The 18,087-nt window shown below is 36.0% G+C and overlaps 1 protein-coding gene across 4 annotated transcripts in view; it reads left to right on the top strand.

The window, feature by feature from the left end:
* The window catches only part of LOC135071929 (NAD(+) hydrolase sarm1), a 102,162-nt gene that overhangs the window by 73,039 nt on the left and 11,036 nt on the right, over nucleotides 1–18,087 (top strand). For 2 of the 4 annotated variants that reach the window (XM_063965815.1, XM_063965817.1), the window contains 2 exons: nucleotides 945–995; nucleotides 14,344–14,484. In XM_063965815.1, the coding sequence (XP_063821885.1) occupies nucleotides 945–995; nucleotides 14,344–14,484 (192 nt within the window). The remainder of the gene's footprint in view (nucleotides 1–944; nucleotides 996–14,343; nucleotides 14,485–18,087) is intronic. The other 2 variants (XM_063965816.1, XM_063965818.1) reach the window with 1 other exon arrangement.

The following is an 18,087-nucleotide window of genomic DNA, read 5'->3' as shown; positions in this document are numbered from 1 at the left end:
ATACCGGATATTAAAAAACTGCGACATTTTCCTATTAATAAAATGAAATACATTAATCTTTGAGCTAAATATCAATGAAATGGCTTATAGTAATGACGGCTTTTATTTAAGGTCCAAAAAGTTACAAAAAAGCCATATTAAGGCCTTTCAAAAAATTTATTTCTTTTTCTGGGCTAATCACTCTAATGACGAATACATAGATAGTAAACATCTGTTAATGTCGAAATATTGCCAAATAAAAAAGGCGATCTTTTTTTCACTGATGGTCTAGTTTCATAATCTGGTCTCTGGTGATATGATGCATGCAGTTCAGTCAGATTACGCAGCAAGTAAACTAATTTAATTTCCGCTATTCAATCACACACTCGCTATAGCAACTGAAATCACCCGAATTGATCTGCCCCCTAGACAAGTGGCAAAATCTGACATTCTATTCGGACGGATTCGATTTTCGAAAAGTGTGACTAGTCTAGTCTACTAATAGACCCACTGATCGCGTTCGAAGCACCTGTGCAGCGCTAAACTCGTCAAGACATGCAACTAGACAATGGGCCAACTATCCGGCCGCCGGATATTCGGCTATCCGGCCTAGCAGCCGGCCGGATATCCGGTATCCGGTATCCGGCCAAACAACTATCCGTTTCATCTCTAATAAAAACCATGTAATTATGATACTGATCATGAAGGTTTAAACAATATTATTTTAAAAGTAAAATTGTCTCTATAAACTAGTGTTCGACGCGCGTGTACGAGCATCTAGCTTTTATACTTAGATGAAGGACATACATTTCCAATGGCTTTAAGAGTAACATTTAACACAACGTACATTATTTATAGGACTTGTAGTTGTCTAAAATCGTGCGTACTTGGAGTGTGGATCTATACATACTCGTACCTTATTATTTTAAAATGAACTCTGACTTATGAAACATTTTTCTTTGCAGGTACGTTCTGAGGAATCCCTGCTGGAATCGCCACAGAAGAGCACACGATGGGTATGTCCGCTTTGCATCTCTTTGGTGGCGGGTAGTCTTTATGTAGAGTTAATAAGGTAACAAATACTAGAATACTAAATAAATAAATAGCTAAATACTAGGTTTTATTAAGGTCTGGGTTTAAAAATTATTATTGACAACATACTGAGCATGCCGAAAGATCGCATGTGCATGATAGTGTACATAATCAATATTATGACCAAAACAAACTTGATATGAAATAGTTGTTTAATATGAAGATTAAAAATTCTTTAATACGCCATGCAATGTATGAAATGATTTATTGAGTTGACTAACTTAATAATAAAAGTAAAGAACATTAGAGGCCTAAGTATAATGTTCAGCAGTGGACGTCCTGTGGCTGAAATGATGATGATGATGATAATGAAAGCTCTCATCCAAGATGCAAAGTCACTTAAGAAAATCCCTTTAGAGATTAAAGATACAGTTAACAGTTTTGTTCCACTTCTATTTCTCGCTTCCATTCACTAATAAATTGTGACTCTACATCCAGTTGTCATATTGGAAAGCTAATATTACCAGCCATTGTTATTGTATCGGTACCGAAGTGTGCTACCGCACCATTTTATTATTGCGCTGTGCGTCACTATTCAAACAATCGTCCACAAAAGGAATGTTTCTGTTTCTGTGGAAACGATATGCTTAAGGCTGTTAATGTAGAACGGTTAAAATAATGTAATTCTTGAATTGATATATTGATGGTTGAGTTTTGATTGATAACTAACTAGTGCTACACGGGAAAGTTAGTAAAAAGAAAGGACGACTAACGAATAAGCGGGGAAGCTTAGTTATACAATGCTCTATGTAACTGTTGTAACATATTTAATACTTCATAAACAAATTACAAATAAAATACAAATTAGTAGTTATACGGACTAAGTTTTAGAATAGATGGTTAAAAAAATGTCGCTGTTGTGTGTATTCACTAGGTATTTTAAATATTAATAATCTACACGACAAAATAAACGTGTGACAACGTCCTTCATATTGATGTCTGATATAATAGTCGTTGAAATTCCAAAGGAAATCTACATACAAGCATTATCTTGACTTCAGACGGATATTTATAGCTGTTGTATTAGTACCGAACAAACAAAAGCCTATCTATGTTAATGATTCAATGTACCTCGGACTGAGGTTAAACGTGTTCAATTACGTTGTAAGGCATAATGAGTTTGCAGTTGTTTTTATCAGAAGTAGGTAACATAATTATGTCTCTGTTCCACATTAATCTTTGGGGAAAAAGATAACGTAGCTACTTTTAAAGCCTCTCCTTGATTTGCGTCTGCTACTAAAAAAAAAACTCTAACTAGGTGGACTGACGACCTGGTAAAGATTTCGGGAAGAACCTGGACGAAGGCAGTGCAGGACCGATCGTTGTGGAAAATCTTAGGGGAGATTTTTGTCCAGCAATGGACGGACGTCATTTGGCTGAAACGAACAACATTATTTTAATTTTGATTTACGTATCCGTAAACTGCTAATCATACTCATTCTGTGTCTTCTTTTGTTTTAAAACAACCGTTAGTTTTAACCCAAAATGACGTCCAAGATGGGCATCGATTGGCCACGCAATATTCGACTTTTGGCCATGCTATGTTCAACATGATAATAACAAAGGAACAATTTCATGTCATTACTCGAGTAAACTGTTCAAAGGAGAGTCGCCATTGTTCTTTGCTCATTATGCTAATTAATGTATTCGGATTTTCCAGTTCCAGTAGATTTCCACGAAAAGTTTTTTGCCTGTGCAATACAGGTAGTTAATTATTTTAAGACCCGTATTACGAGGACTCAAAACTCGATTCAAAGTTCAATCTCAAGAAGAGTTTTATTTGCAATTAAACATGCTAGAGTATAGATTTTCACTTGTTTTCATTAAATGGGCCTAAGAATACTCATAAAGTTTTAAAATTGAGTAGTACTTGACAATTACTGAGTACATTTAGACAAAAAATATAATTAATTGTCCAAGAAACGTATTACTCGGCTCTTTTAATATTTTTCCCATCGCGAAAAACTAACTAATGATCATGATACGTTATTAAGTCTTACCGCAAAGTAAGCATAAAAAGCTACATAACCATTCTAGTGGTTTGAAAATGTACTCGTACTTACATGATTCTTACGTACATTTTCCGTATATTTTCGATATATTCGTCTGCAGAATTATCAGTGCATCTTATCTTTCAGACTTGTTCATGGGGCTTAGCCTAACACAAACATTTCAAACGTATCTGGGAGGAAACAGGGGATTTTCTATTGAGATCACCATACCCACTTGTAGACTTTCGGTAAACAGGCCTATGTGTCACAACCTTAGATTAAAACAAGTCACAACACAAGATTTATGTTTTTTATAACCCTGTGTTTAAGCAAACTGCAAAAGACAAAAGTTTATAATACTAATCTACGTAGGTATAAATGTAGAGCGTCGTTTTAGACATAAAAACATCTCTTAAAAATAATACGACAATAATAAAACTTTCTAAAACTTTCATAATGCAGGTAAACAGCTTAAATCCTTCACCTCCCATAAAAGTAAAAACTGTGTTACGGCAAGATAAAAATTCTCATAAAAATACTTTTTGAAGGACCACACTTTGTATTTCCATAAAATGCACTACGCTGACCCTTCAAAACTCAGACCCAACGATTTTTATGCTATAAAACAAAGAACCACAGAGGATATACCTAGGTGGATTAGTAACCAAAACAAAGAAAAAACGATAAATGAATCGGGGTCAAGCATTTGTCATCATACCGTAACTTTTGAAATGTAAAGCAAAGGTATTTCTCGATTATATCGATAATAATATCGATTAAAATGATGCAACGCGATCGCCATCCGAACTCTATGTGATGACTTCACCTTATATGTTTTTTGTGAAATATTTCAAATCTTATCGTTGATCAAACTAGTGAATCACCAATTTAAATAAAGATGATAGTTTATCGGGCATGGAATGCGCTAATCACTGAAATGTTTTATTGTTGTTTTACATTGCTTAGGTGATTCCGGGTATGCATTCCCTGAATGCCTAGATAAGATTGGATACAAATGCATAAAGTGCTGATAAAGTGACAAAAGAAATGTGGGCTGCACTGTTTTGTATGCGCTTTAGTGTGTTTCTGAGGAAAGGCTTTCGAATGCGTGCTAATATTCGAGAAAGTGGTACAAAGGTAGAAGCAGGATGTCTGGGTAGGGTGACAAGGCAATTACTTAAAGACGGACATCCTATTTAAACAATGTCTTAAAACTAGAGATACTTCAAACGAGGTAGAATCACATGCTGATTCAATTATTACTTTGTCTATGGGAGACAAATACGTACAAAGAAAACTTCCCGACACATAACATTACAGTGACTTGGAGCATCATTTTGTGCCCATCCAATAACACTTTGATAATAAGAATTCCTCTTAGAACAATAGTAACAAAACCACTTCTCAAACTCTACCATCTAACAAACTATTTACATAAAAAAATAACGTTAGTTAGCCAGAATCGTCAGTTTGTCTGGCAAGTCCGCTTTTTTCATGTAACCTGGCAACCCTGTGGTGTGACTCACCGTTGTACTAGGCACCGGCGCACGCGCAGGTAACATCTACAATGCTGCGTATGGCAGTGATAAGCCGCCACGTGAATGAACGGTGACTCAGCGTTCGACTTCGACTCCTGGTTATTTGTTGAGGAAAGACCGACTTTTCCTTACATTTTGTTATGTACAGTAAACAATCTTAATCAATTTATTGTTTACCGAAGAGTTTGCTTCTTATGATGCTGGTGGTATAAAGTTTCTTATGGCTCATATTTATAAATCAGAAGCTTAAAATGTAAACTAAGTCAACAAATAAACCGTTAGCATTTGTAGAGTATGACGACCTTTAACAAGATGAAACTAGGACTGATATTAGAGAATTGCTAAGAACCTAACGTGCATTGGGAAAGGCCACATGAAATCGTTATACAAATTATTCTGAGAATTTTACACTTATAAATATAAGACCTACCAGGTGGGGTATTAAAATCGCTTTGAACTCATTCAATGCAGGCTTGAATCAACCGTCCGATAAGAAAGGTGCCACATTTGGCAGTGGTCGCAGTCTGAGTCATCATGACAAACTGTGGAGGCTCGTATGGTTTGACTACAGAGCGTATTGCAAATTACAACTTAACGCATTAGATGTTTGGTTCAATTTTGATTGTGACTAGTCGACATCAATTGTTCTGCTTTAGCTGTTCCAGTATCCAGTACAATATCGATAGCTCTATCATTATTCCTATATCATATCAAACGCGATGTCGACACCGTCAATTATTACGTTACGTTATCAAGTGTGACACCACCGAAATAGTTATAATAATGATTATGAAACAACAACACTCGACGAATCACTCGAATGCGTTTATGAATGAAACTACTCATGCATTTGAGTCATAAGTTCGTGAATTCGTAGTCAGCTACGTAGAAATGCACTACGGTTCAGATGACTCAATAGTGGAGTCAGTGATGTTATTGTTGACATTGTGTTTTTCTTAAACGCAATGCTACAGAATACACGTATACATCGAAGAGGAAAACTAAGCAAATCCGGTCTTATTAATGCTCTTTACAATAACATAAAATGTAGTGTACCTACTGTCCCACAGCTGGGCCAAAGCATCCACCAAGCATTGGTAAAAACTTTTTTCTTTGCATTCTTTCCCTATTAAAGGTCAAAAGTTATAGTTACACTATCTCTACAATATTTTACACCCCCTTCAAGTTTATTTCAGTACAAAATCTATTTTCTAAAGTTCATTTTATCTCTGTAACCTTTGGTTTTAGCTTTAAAAACGTAAAAGAAATAAACAGACAGACAGTAACACCAAAATACAAACATCGTAATTATAATGATTAGTATCTAAATATACCGTAGATCCTTGCCGTTATTTCATGTGATTGCTATAAAATATAAAGCATAAAAACATGCGTTGAACAAATATTAGCAGTCTCCTATAATTTTCGACCCTATTGACATTGACATTTTCAATGATTAGTTTGATCTCTATTAATTTCTAAGTGCGAGCTTTTTATGGCTTCACATTTCAATGAAGCGGTTTAACTGGACTGTTTTTTGCGGTGTTTGAAACAAGTATCCGTTGCTGTACCATAAATTGATCGCCTTATGGCTAAAGAGATAAGTATTAATATAGAATTAGAGGATTTACCTGTGTCTTCTAAGTAAACCAACGCGAAATCGTTCAATTCTTTTTTTTCGACGTCTGCGCAGACTTTTTTGGTCCGCCCAGCCTGTCTGGTCGTAGTGGTAAAATTAAACTCTCGATTTAGAACCACTAACGTAGCAACTGTCGCGTATGGTTCTTGCCACTTATCTTATACAGGAAATTCCTACTTGAAGATAGATATAATATTTCTACGTAATAACCTCTTTTAAGTACAAATAATTAAACCCAGAGCAATTTATAGCGAACGTAGTGGGTCAACAAATGTTGTATTAATTTACATGTCGATTGGAAAACGATATTCAGAATGTTAATTTTAAAAGCAGGTTTTTACTCTAAACATTTCCTATCTAGTTTCGACATTAGTTTTTCTAATTGTATATCTCGTTTATTTATGATAACACCTACACACATGCATCGAGGATGACCTTTGTATTGGCAGACAGGTAGTGAAACAATAACATTTTGTTAGTCATTATGCAAATTAATGCATAATCTGCACCCATAGGCCTTGTCAATTTTGTTTTTGCATAAGATAACAAGATAAATATCGACTGAAACAGAGACCGAACTTCTTCAATGATCTTTAATCCCTTTAAAGATTTACGAATATACTCAAATACTTAACTTTAGGCTATAGAATGTTCGATGTGCCTTAATGTTAATCGGCCATATGGATTAGCAAGATACCCAATATCTATTGGCGCGTGCTTAAGTAGTAGCTATAATGCTAGTATACCTACAGATAATAACTGAGATGGACAAGATACGCAAACGAATTTAGTAAACGTTTCATTTGCCGCAAAGTACTACCACCGATATTAGAGTCGACAGCACATCAGGGCCCCGATTGCGCTAATTTGTAATGTCTCCAATCCATTCGCGTTTCACCTCCAGTCTAAACTCTAGTTACACTTCTTTTCATTCCAGCTGATGTGCATTTCGGTATCATGGTAAACTTCAGGCGCAAACAATAACGAAACGACGAATTTATGTATTTTTCATTAAAATCCTGAAAAATCCGAACACCTTATTTTAAAAGTAAAATTACTAAAACACAGCAAATGATCGTGAAGCGTCTGAGAAAAAGTAGCTTTCTGTCTGCTTTTACTCATAAGGCCAGTAGCATTCCGATTACGTTACGCATTCGTTTGAACTAGCTGTCAAAACGATACCGCGATACGAATTTTTCAAAACAGCTGATGTTTGTTCGTCGTCCAGTTGCATTGCAGTTGAAAATTTTTAGCGTAATCGGGGCCCTGGCTATACATTTTTGTTGCAAACAGATCTATCACAACACAACTACATAAGATGGCACAATGTGTACCTTGATATGCCTCCAATACATTCGTTATACCGTGAACTCTGATTTCTGCGTGGATTACATTATGACTCAGTCTTATTTACGACTTTAGAGAAATTATTGATCGAAGTTAAGTTTTCAAACGATTCTTTGTTTGACGCAAATTATGGTCAGTCTTTATTTACCGGCTTTTAATGTTTTGAGTATTGTGAAAATCTGTTTGGTATTGTAAGACCTCCTGTAGCTTGATGAATTTGATATCGTAAGTCGATAGATTGAAATAAGGTAGGTATGACTATGAGTAAGTAGAGCGTTATCGTATATGAACTAAAATTGATTAAATTAACCATAACAACAATAAAAGTAGGTCACAAATTAATAGAAAGATACCTAATGATACTAATTATAATTTTACCATTCTAAACGTATAAGTTACTACCTCTGCCCTGCTCTGCTCATTATTAAGTCGTGTCAAACTTCTTTTGTATTCAACAAAGATCATTCAATTTACGATCTGACTGGACATAATGCAACTAAAACAACATCATAATAACAAACAACAAATCAACGTGTAGGCATAAGATTGAGAATGCGCTACTGTGTGTGGGAGTCGAAATAAATCAGAAAGACACACAATATGCTTCGAATTAATCACTTCGGACCTGGACATAATTAACTCGAGAGTCTTAACTCCTTATAAGGAAGCAGCGGGGAATGATTCCGATAGTTTCGGCTGAGCATTCGGCTTAATAGACAGATTCGGCTATAATATTCGTTTAATTATATTATCGAAGCGATGATTCGCCACACGAGGTTGTCTCTGACATTGAAGGGTCGTTGACTCATCTGACACAAGCCGTGGGACTCCCTTCTCTTGCGTTTTTTTAATCCGTTTAATATTTCATAATATGCACGGATTAGGTTTCGGATCATGTTCAGATGACTCTACAAAGTTGTCAGAAACTTTTCTTTTACCTAAAGTTTTGCATAAAGTAATGACTCTACATTACAGTTTAACCTTTGACAGAGCTAAAAATATCAAGAAATTATTTACTTTCTCGCCAAATAATAATGAGCAGTATTCAAGTACATAAACAGATTTGTAAACAACTCACAATCAGTCACGTTACATAATGTGGACTGTGTAGGTGCCAATATCTATGCCGCTGATTGTGATTGACGGGTACACTATTGCTCACACATGTCAATATTGATTTCGGCTGTTTGATAACCGTAGCAGAGCATCTCATCACAAGTTGTCCATGAAGCGGATGCGAAGGTTCGTGGGTGGAGCCCCCTCCTCGCTTCGCCATTCTAATTAGCCATTGTGGTAGTCGGTTAAGTTTGCGATCGCCGACAGTCAGCTCTCCGGCGCCGCCGCAGCGACACGCGTCCTAAGCGCGCGCGCGGCCGTCCCACCACGCGGCGCTCACGACAGTGATGACGATAAGTGACACAAAGTGCTCCCAACAAACAAAACAAAACTACAAAATGTGGATATTTAACAGACACTCCCAGTGCTAGTTCTAATCGTTCGCGCCACAAGGTAAATGCCATTATGCTCTACCCACTAAAACTGGCACCATTGTACAGAGGATTCTGGGAAACCACACAATCATATAAAATCCATTCAGCTATGCTCTATAAATCGCAATCGCGCTAGAAATGCCAAGGTTATCACATCAGTGAAACATAATGAAGGCAAGAAAAATCACAGGTAATTAAAGGCGATAAAGAAACTATAGAGCGTGTTCACGGAAAATATGTGAAGAGAAATGTCATAATTTGTGTTGGAGGACGAGTGATAAGAATAAATTATGTAGTTAACGAGACCGGTTTGTTAGGAGCTGTTGATCGCGATAACTGGCCGGCTTCTGTTATTCAATAAAGTTATTTGTATCTGGTGTTAAGCGTGGAGCGATTGTGCATGCCAAACTAACCTTCGGAAATAACGTCGCTTGCAGCATGCACCGCATTGCATCCACACTCCTCAGCCGCATTATACTAATGTCCTTTCGTGCGCACGCAACCTTAGGTTCAGTGCTCGCGTACTGAAGGTTCAAATTAATTTGGGCACCCAACAGCTAGAAAAGGTAATCAATTTAGACAGACATTTCAAATTGTACGATGAATTGCTAATCGTGAAAGCTGTTCTGGGAATGACCGTAAGGGGAACGCGGAGAATAGTTATTAGGTACGTATTTTGTTTGCCGGTAGCACACCGCTTACCTCCTCTTCATATCTAATTTCATCCTTAAGAGTGACTGGAGTCCTCAGGAAATACAGTTTATTGAGGAAAAAGCATTCATAATTGATCTATATTTAAACATACGAGGATTGTAATGTGCAATGTTGGCGTTCAATTTTACACAATCAGTGCGTTATAAAGCAAACAGAATGTAGGTGGGTATATGGGTGCAAGTGCAACCAGTCTCAAACTTTATTCTTTATAAAGATTTCAATATTCCTTTTCCTTTCTTTTCATCGTCCACTGCTGGACAAAGGCCTCCACCAAGGATTTGAACAAAGACCAGGCGCTTCCCGCAACCTTCACCAGGTTTTCGGTCCAGGAAGTTAGAAGCCTGTCTTTGTTACAATTTCTGATAACTGGTACATGTAAAGGTGACTGATAAAGAGGAATCCCTTCGAATGTAGAGTCATCACGAACAAAAACAATACTAGGCATTGCCGTAAGAACATCAGTGTTCACTTAATAGTACCTCGTAAATATTGATAGTAGCTAATTGCTAGAGCAATTATTTCTGTGATCTCTATGTGCGACGTGTCTCAAACGTAGAGAACAATGTTCTCGTTAGAATTACTTGTCGTTATGTAGAGTCACAAAACATTGTGAAGAATTCTTACATAGGTTTACAGTACTTAATCTTAGTCAAGGAATCATTATCTACATAGATGGTAAAACTAAAACGTAAGTAAATTACAGACTCTACATGATTGACCATTACTATAATCATTGTAAGTACTAAAATGCTGTTGTCTACTACACTACGAGTATAATAAGTATAATCAGTCTGTGATTCTGCCTATAAACAATGCTTCGTTGTAGATAAGCAAATAACGCACGCCATTATAGCCAACAAACTATTAAACAATATTTTTGCATACACAAACCTTAATGTATTTTTCAATCATATATTTTTAGTATTGATTTGGAGTGTTGAAAAATTATCGTCAGCATTTAATACCTAAAGATAGATGAAACTTCCTAAACTGTGCTTTCAGACAATAATGAGGGTCCAAAAACATGTCTCATGCCCGTTTTCACCATCAATCCCTAATTTTTAAGTGACCCCTATGGTAACACATAGCAGGAATTTTGTTTTCTTAAAGAAACAATTTGTTAAACTTAATAATAAGTGAATTAATATTGAACGCACGTTTGATCGCTCATTTCATCCGTAATAGGTTTAACTTAATAAATTATCATTTTACGTCTAGTTTCAATAATTTTTAGCCGTCCAATATTTTTCCGCACTACTTGTAAAATGCTCAAGAACTTTCCTGCCCCAGCGGCCATCAGCTCTTCGAGCTATGTAAAATGCAGTTATACTTGATCAAATTCCGTTTTCATAATATACGAGTATGTATAGTTAAAGTAAAATACAGTTTGTAATCTAGCCCGTTCATTTTATCAACAAACGTCAATGCTTATCACTGGCGTCGGGTCCAGTGACGTCCGCTTTCGATTCAGAAAATACCCTGCAGCGCCACAATGAAATCAGCACGGTGTCTGAATTGGGAACTAAGGCGCCAGCGCAGCGTGAAATTCCATAATACAGTTCTTAAAAAATTCAAGCAATACTCCCAGGCCATCCTGGGAGTATTGCTTGAATTTTTCAAGAACTGTATTATTTTCTACTAATGTAGAAATTTTCTTGAAATATAAACTAAGTTATTCAAATTATTTAGTTACGTTTGATTGATAAAGTATGTACCTACAGTCAAAATCAAACAGCTCATGACATCCAAAGTATTCCAAAGTAGCCAAAAAGTTTGCAACACGTCTTTGTTACACTGGAATAAGGTTTATCACATTTTCGGTCACTTTGGGTGTCACAAACTATTTAACTGTACATAATAATACGGTGAGTGAAAAAAATAATGCGCTAAAAACATTTTGATCGTTATAAAATTCTTCAAACACTCATCTAAGTAGATTAGCTCTAACTAGCTAACTATTATCTTCTTTCACGCTTATAAGAGAGATCGTTTTCTGGAAATGTTACTATGTTTCTCATAACCATGAGTCATGGTGAGCACAATTCAGACTGTTGTACGGTCAACTTTTTGCATCGATGACTGTTAGTCATCGGGCTAGGGATAGCTCAATTATCAATGAAGTAATCGAATACGTAAGAAACATGTGAATGAGTTGGCCATTGAGGAAAACGAAAAAACATTTTAAGTTACGAAAAACTGACTATCGTCTTAAACTTTTAAGTTTCAGTTACCTATGTTCTGCGGTAGAGACAATGTAAAATCGTGATAGTGTTGTATAATTTTATCAAAAATTGATGTTACGGTACCTGTAATTATAATAATTATAGTAATAATCAATCTTATAGTTATCAAAACGGATATAGATTAGAATTTCCTGCCAATAGCGTAATTCACAATAACAAACACTATCACAATCCGTCCTCAATAAGAAAGTGGAAATTCAAATACTTATTTACCTATCTCGCTTCGCTTTTCGAATAACAATAACCGGTCATAGAGCAATTAATCGGTATCGCGTCGTATCAAATGATTACGATTCTCGATGTCAGCGGTGGTGACGCAACGATCGCAGTGACATCACCGCGCGTCAGCTCGCGTCACACGACGCCTGATACACCCAACTTGTTGATGCACGTTCAACTTGTCATAGGCAATAAAAAAATAGAGTCAATTTACGCCAGGACCGAATATTTTATGCACGATTATGTCGATTATGTTTCCGTAGTATGTAGCTTAAATTCGTAGGTTAGGACCTCCGAACTCCGAACCCCTTTCAACAAGTTCCAAAATTTTGTCAGAAAATGCATATCTATCTGATTTCAAGTTTCTCGTAGCAATTTCTTTAATAATTACTTACTACGAATTTCGTAGCACAGTTTTCGACTACACATTTCTTTTACTTTTTTAAACGTATCTTATCATTTTCTATGTAGTAATTAATGCTTCACGCCAGTATTATCTTTAAGTATGCAAAGTTCAATAATGATAACCGTAACCCGTAACCAAACATGGGATTGCATGTGATAATAAATAGTTAGCAATGAACTAACATTACTCGGAAGAAACACAAGTAGGTAAATTGATAAGGCTTATATTTCACCGTAAAAACGACGATGACGTCTCCAATCAAAGTTAATTATTATTTATTAGGATGACACATAACCGACTTGTATTACATGAATTTCTAAACAACCATTTACCTGGTGAGTCACAGCACCAATTATATAAGCGCAATAATAAATACAGTTAAAAGGAGTTGATAGTGATTTACATAATTAAAACCAATCAAGAGAATAAGGTCTTCATTTACTGACGATAAGTTTTTTACGTCCTATTGTCTGACGGGATCTATTGATGACGACTTGCGACATTTGAACTAGGGTTACCCATTAAAGGTTAAATTACGGAAAATAGTAGAATAAAGTTCCGATTAAGAGATTTTCGGCTTAGTCAAAATCTCGTTTTTTGTTCTATTTATTGTGAGAGTCACTAAGGTCTTAATTTTTTAACAAAAGCATGTTAAAATATGATCTAACTGATAGAGTTAGATAAGAGTTTATAATTTAAAATGTATGAGGTAGTCTCTAATTGCATTGTAAGGAAGTTTCTGAAGTGGAGACAGACAAAACAGTCTTTATAGAATAGGAAAGAATATCTTCTGAAGCTTCTATTTTGGTAATTTTTTCTTTTTTGGGGAAAACCATACAATAGGCAACCCTGACACAGAATGGGTGTTCAAACAGTGCTGAGGATGTGAACCGTAGGCGGGCCATCAATATGCGTCGTCGGAGACTGTGCGTTCGACACTCGCACGCATGCCTTGAATGCTTGATTGATAGCAACCGGACTCTCCAGTGACTCACTCTTCGATATTACATTACATCAAATGGCTCCTTTGACCCCATTCATCGGGTTCAATAAGTGAAGTCCTTGCACTAAATTCGAGCAAACTATTCCCAGAACAGCGGCGTGGCACTGAGCTACAAACAACCATATATCAACCTAGATCTCCCAGTATCTTTTGTCTCAAAGCAATTTAAATAACGGCTAGTTCACGACACGTTCAGCCATAATAGTTATTAGGCTCGTAACAAACACTTAACTGCTGTAATCTGAACCCCAATACGTACCATTTAATGAACAATGATAGAGCGCTATTGAAATGCAACTGCATTCAGCTATGTTGTATGTATTTGCATACTTTACGCCTAGTAGAAAACACATTAAAGTCAATAATCTATATCCATAATTATCCTATTCTTAAGCCATGAGGCAATTATTATCTTGTACCTTCATATGAACCCTAAATAGTTTATAAAACAGGGAGAAGAAAGGGAACTGTTTGAACCTGATTTCAGATCCATATCTGACATGTCAATCCTTAATTACGTTGACCTTTTAACTAAAAAGATCTTGACATCTAAAATGGCGTAAGATCTGATTCCAACAGCCTTTTGAATGTACCAATAACCTGCTCCAAATACAATTAGGTTAATATTATTTTAAGACAAGTTTACTTTTCCTTAAACTAACCAATTGTTTCCTCTTTACAGATACCACTAGATGGCAGCAGCCTGAAGCACAACGGCAGCGCCAAGGACCTGGCCTCCGTCATGGAGAACCTGAAGAAGAGCTCCCTCGTCTCCCGCCAGAACCAGAGCCTCAATACACAAGTCACGAGTTCTGCTCAACAGGTGAGCGCCATGATTTATCTCGCTTTTGAAAATACTACACTGGACCGTAAAGGAAAAGGGTCAGTTAGAAAATGTTCAATATCTTTAAAAGTACTTGACCTAGCTTTATAAAATACTAGCTTACCGCCCGCGGCTTCGCCCGCGTGGACTACATATTTTTTTCCAAAATAAAATGTAGCCTATGTTACTCGTGGATAATGTACGAATGGTGAAAGAATTTTTTAAAACGGTCCTGTAGTTTTTGAGCCTATTCATTACAACCAAACAAACAAAGTTTTCCTCTTTATAATATTATATATGAAATAAAGACTAAATTAATTCAAGCTTTTTTTCAAAATAACCGACCCCTTTTCTTTGCGGTCCAGTGTATTACAGTCTCCTTAACCCGTCCAGCATAGGGAGTGAACGCCAAATCACATTTGCCTATGGTAAATTAAATGAGGTACGTGCTTCTGTAGTGCTGACTAAATGACCTGAAGATAATAACTAGTAATAATGCCAGAGCTTTATAACTTTCGCGTTCCATTCATGTTTTTAAACATTTTTATTTAGTTAAAATTCTTGTCTGGGAGAAATTTTTACTTACTTCAACTAAAAACAGTCATTTCTTATAACTTCTACGGTGATTATTACGTAGAAACATGGTCTTAGCTGTTAATGACTTAATAACAATGATAAAAAACTCATAAAACTCATTTATTTTTGCAAATAGGCTTTTAAAAAGCACTTTTACACGTCCCAATATTAACCCTACTACTGCTTCGGGACAATAAATGGGCCAATGCTGAGAAGATGCAGCGCAAGAAACTCAGTCACTATTAGGTTTTTTTTTGTTTTGAACGCACATTGTCAAACATTGTAAACTTTTTACCTAGTGCCTGAGTGACTAGCAGATTCGACCACGAATTCATTTCCATCGATACCAAATAGACGATTAAGTCGATTAAGTAACTCGGTACCTACTTTTCATTACAAGAATTTAGACGAATTATTCTTTATGTTAATTTTATTGAAAAAAAAAATATGATTTCAGAATACGAGTAGGTAGGTACTCTTTAAATAAAGTAGTTATTACCTGTTCAATCGCTTACGTTTGCCTGAGGCCACAAAATCGATTATCAAATACAGATGGCACAACAATAAAGAATTAAACAAGTGGTATAGTTGAAATTATTTAAATGCGCAATTAGGGGCACTAAGTATTGATCTGCCATTGAACTATCATAAACGAATCCGCCCAATATGCAAATATAAGATTAAATATAAATAAATAATGCCTACGAAAACAATTGCAACACGTATAAGAAACAGTAAAGATAGAGATCGTCGTTGACGAGTGAAAACCTCGTAAGTCGTTTTTACCAAAAACACTTTTAAGAAAACCTCTTAACGTACATTTTGAGCTCACCTATGTTCGAATGGGATGATTATAGTGCCATAATATGTCGCGTTCAATGATTGTAAAAATATTCAGGGGACGGTTTTTTGTCTCTCCTGAAAAAAAAAAATTCGGTACTCTCGAGGTTTTCACTCGTCAACAATGATATCGCTCTGGTAGCCTAGGATGCGATGACCATTATTATTGTCTTATTGACGCATTTTATCGGTTTTCGATGATAAGCCCATGCATTTGTCATCTATTAACGACGATAGCCTTAAGATTTACCTATCAGATCAAGGTAACTAAAAAAACTTCGATCAGTTTTCCGAGATGGGCGGTAGTAATTTACTTAATTACGTTCGAATTAATCTTTTAATCTATCCAAACACCTAACCTTAAAAATATTAATTGAAATGAATTGATCATCATTTGGTAATGCATCGGAAATGTGTTATAGCATTACATTGATAAATAAATCATACAAACATATTAATCCGTAAAGATTTTGGCAACGTTACGACGAGGTTACGTGCCAAAACGGTCAAATTCAATAACATTTACTTTATTTTATGGGACATCTACTAATGTAATGTCCAACCGTACTAATACACATTTTGTGTCGAAATCCATAGACCTATTTTATTTAAATATAGACAGCTATTTCCGTACCGGCCTCGGTCGGTACATAAAATGGGCAAGATTTATTTTGAAGTCGCACTGCGTGAAAGTAGAAAAAAAGATACCGGTATTCATTTGAGGTATAAATTAATAAATAACTCAATTTTGCTGTATCTAATAAAATAAATTTATGTTCTCATAGTCAATTCAACAATTTCATTTTGCTAACTTAATAATTTACTTGGGCCAAACGTCAAAATGAACACACCAGAAAAATCCAAACAATCCAATTTATTCAAATCCAAGCTTGGCATGGAATCTATGGAATTAGAACACCATCGACGCATCATGGCTCATGTAATTCTGTTTTTACTTATTTTTTGCTTTAAGATAAAGAAACTGAAATAACCTTCAAAATATATTCAGAGGTCTTTTTGAAAATTATCTACCACACCATGGGATTTTCATTTCGATGCATTTAAATTATTTGTGGGAAGATTTAGAGGTGTTAAGTCATGACAGTATGATTAGACGCTGCCAGGAAAACCTTAAATTAATACGTCTCTTTGAGTTAAAACGGACAGCACTTACGAAGCAGGGGCTCCTAGTGTCATAATACGAACAAGCAATTAAAAAGTCTCGTTTGTCAGTCAGCCGTTGCCCAGCAGGGAAGTTGGCGAAACGCCAAAAAACATGGCGTAACGTAGGTCGGAGGCGGACGTAGGTGCGCCCTTAGTATGGATGTTACGTTTTTGATGTGTACCTCAACCTCTCTCACCAAATATCGTATATTATATTACAACACTATAGAAAATCCTATCATGATGACTTTACAAGCCAGTGCTCTGACATAAGAATGATAAAAAACTGATTAACCTACAGCTTAAGAGGTTCAAGTGGATCGACTGGACAAAATTGGTAGCAGCAAAACATAACGTAGGTTAAAGTAATAAAGACAGATTTGGTGCAATTTATCGATTAATAATCCGATTGTTTCGTAACATCGCGCAATCGGAAAGCGAATAATCGACATGATAAGGCGTTTGTCAGTCGTCACGTTGTAAATTTTTAATTTATATTCATAACGGGTCCACGTGGTATGTCGTATGAACTGGATCCCCCACGCTATGGTTCGCAGACGACATTCATTTTGCTTATGAGGGTTGGCACTCTGAGCCCAGTAGGTATTACAATATTATCATATGATTTATTATGTCGACATTTTTCTTCAAACTTCTCTTCATTATAAGCATACCGCTACATGGAAAGAAAGCATCTGTGATGTGCTAATGTGATAACTAATATATGTAGGTAGTCTTTACGAGGAGTTAGTGGTTGAAGCCATTGGGCTAATTTCGCTGCAAGTCCGTTGAAGATTAAGGCCAATGGCCTTCAGATGATGTATATTCTCTTCTGTGCCTTTTCTTATCTTCAAAGGCTGGTTTACAAAACTGCATTTTATTGATAATTAAGTGTGGTTCGTGATACGGGCCTGAGGATCAAGGTCATAATTCGTTGCATCTCGCCCACGCGAGCTGATGCTGATTCATGCGATTTGCTTCTCAATAGCGGCTGTAGATGCCAAAACAAGATACACTATTTTT

The sequence above is a fragment of the Ostrinia nubilalis genome, chromosome 5 (assembly GCF_963855985.1).
Source record: "Ostrinia nubilalis chromosome 5, ilOstNubi1.1, whole genome shotgun sequence".
NCBI lineage: Eukaryota > Metazoa > Arthropoda > Insecta > Lepidoptera > Crambidae > Ostrinia > Ostrinia nubilalis.
This window is presented reverse-complemented; position numbering and strand designations above follow the sequence as displayed.